This window comes from Penaeus monodon, chromosome 24, assembly GCF_015228065.2.
Source record: "Penaeus monodon isolate SGIC_2016 chromosome 24, NSTDA_Pmon_1, whole genome shotgun sequence".
Classification (NCBI taxonomy): Eukaryota; Metazoa; Arthropoda; class Malacostraca; order Decapoda; family Penaeidae; genus Penaeus; species Penaeus monodon.
The window spans coordinates 25,310,940-25,311,821 of record NC_051409.1 but is presented as its reverse complement, the minus strand read 5'-3'; the positions used below and the strand labels follow the sequence as shown (position 1 = coordinate 25,311,821).

Below are 882 nucleotides of genomic sequence, written 5' to 3'. Positions count from 1 at the left end.
AATACAGTGATAAGTTGTTTGAAAAGTTTATTGTCTCCAATGTTCATAGTAAAGAAGGTCGCTGCTGTGGAGGGCAAGATGGGCGTCCGAACATCGCAGACGCTCCACCATCTCCCTCCCTGTCCTGATTTTCCTGTCGTGTCCTTCGAAGACGCCAGTCAGCACTGCAGTTACAGTCACATCAGCTGTACCTGTGACTGCAGCCTCTACTGAGATTCCGCAGGCACCATCATACGAGATCTGATCCTCAAACACTTGAGTCTAAGACCTGAGTCTAAGGCAGAGCTAAGACTCGGATCCAAGATTCCTCTGCGCCCCGATCGAATATCTAAGACTCCTTCGCCTCCACCACCTCCTCAGCTGCCTCCTTGACCGGTGCTCCGTGGTTAACATGGACGTAGCTGGTAGCATGAGCATGGTGGTGAGGGTGGAGGGCGTAAGGTTGGGGGTGAAGGGCGTGGGGATGAGGGTGGGCGTAGTAATGGCGGTATGGGTAGTAGCGATACGGGTAGTGATGGTAGTATGGGGAGTGGTAGGGGCGGTGGGCGGGATGGAGGGCGTGGCGATGTGTCACGGCAGCATGGGCGTCGTCCACGAGGCAGAGGACGGCGAGGGCGGCCAGAGCCAGGATCTGTATGAAGGAAATTGCACACATCGATTATCTCAAAAGTTGACAGAAGACATTACAGAAAAAGCGATTATTTTAGAAATAAATTCCATGACGAAAATGTTATTATACCGTCATATACTTGGCTGTGAAACACTGATTTAAAACTTCATTACTACTACCTTTGGGAATTTTACATATACGGTTGCAAATTTCTTTTTTCAGTAACAATGTCGATGTTAGTGGAAAGAAATTTACATCCATGCAGTGGCGTC

The 882-nt window shown here is 49.3% G+C and overlaps 1 protein-coding gene across 1 annotated transcript in view; it reads right to left on the bottom strand.

The window, feature by feature from the left end:
• Positions 1-10: 10 nt before the first annotated feature.
• LOC119588670 (uncharacterized histidine-rich protein DDB_G0274557-like) overlaps positions 11-882 on the bottom strand; it is a 1,065-nt gene continuing 193 nt past the window's right edge. The window contains exon 2 of the mRNA XM_037937306.1: positions 11-631. Coding sequence (XP_037793234.1) covers positions 329-631 — 303 coding nt within the window. The 3' untranslated portion in view covers positions 11-328. The remainder of the gene's footprint in view (positions 632-882) is intronic.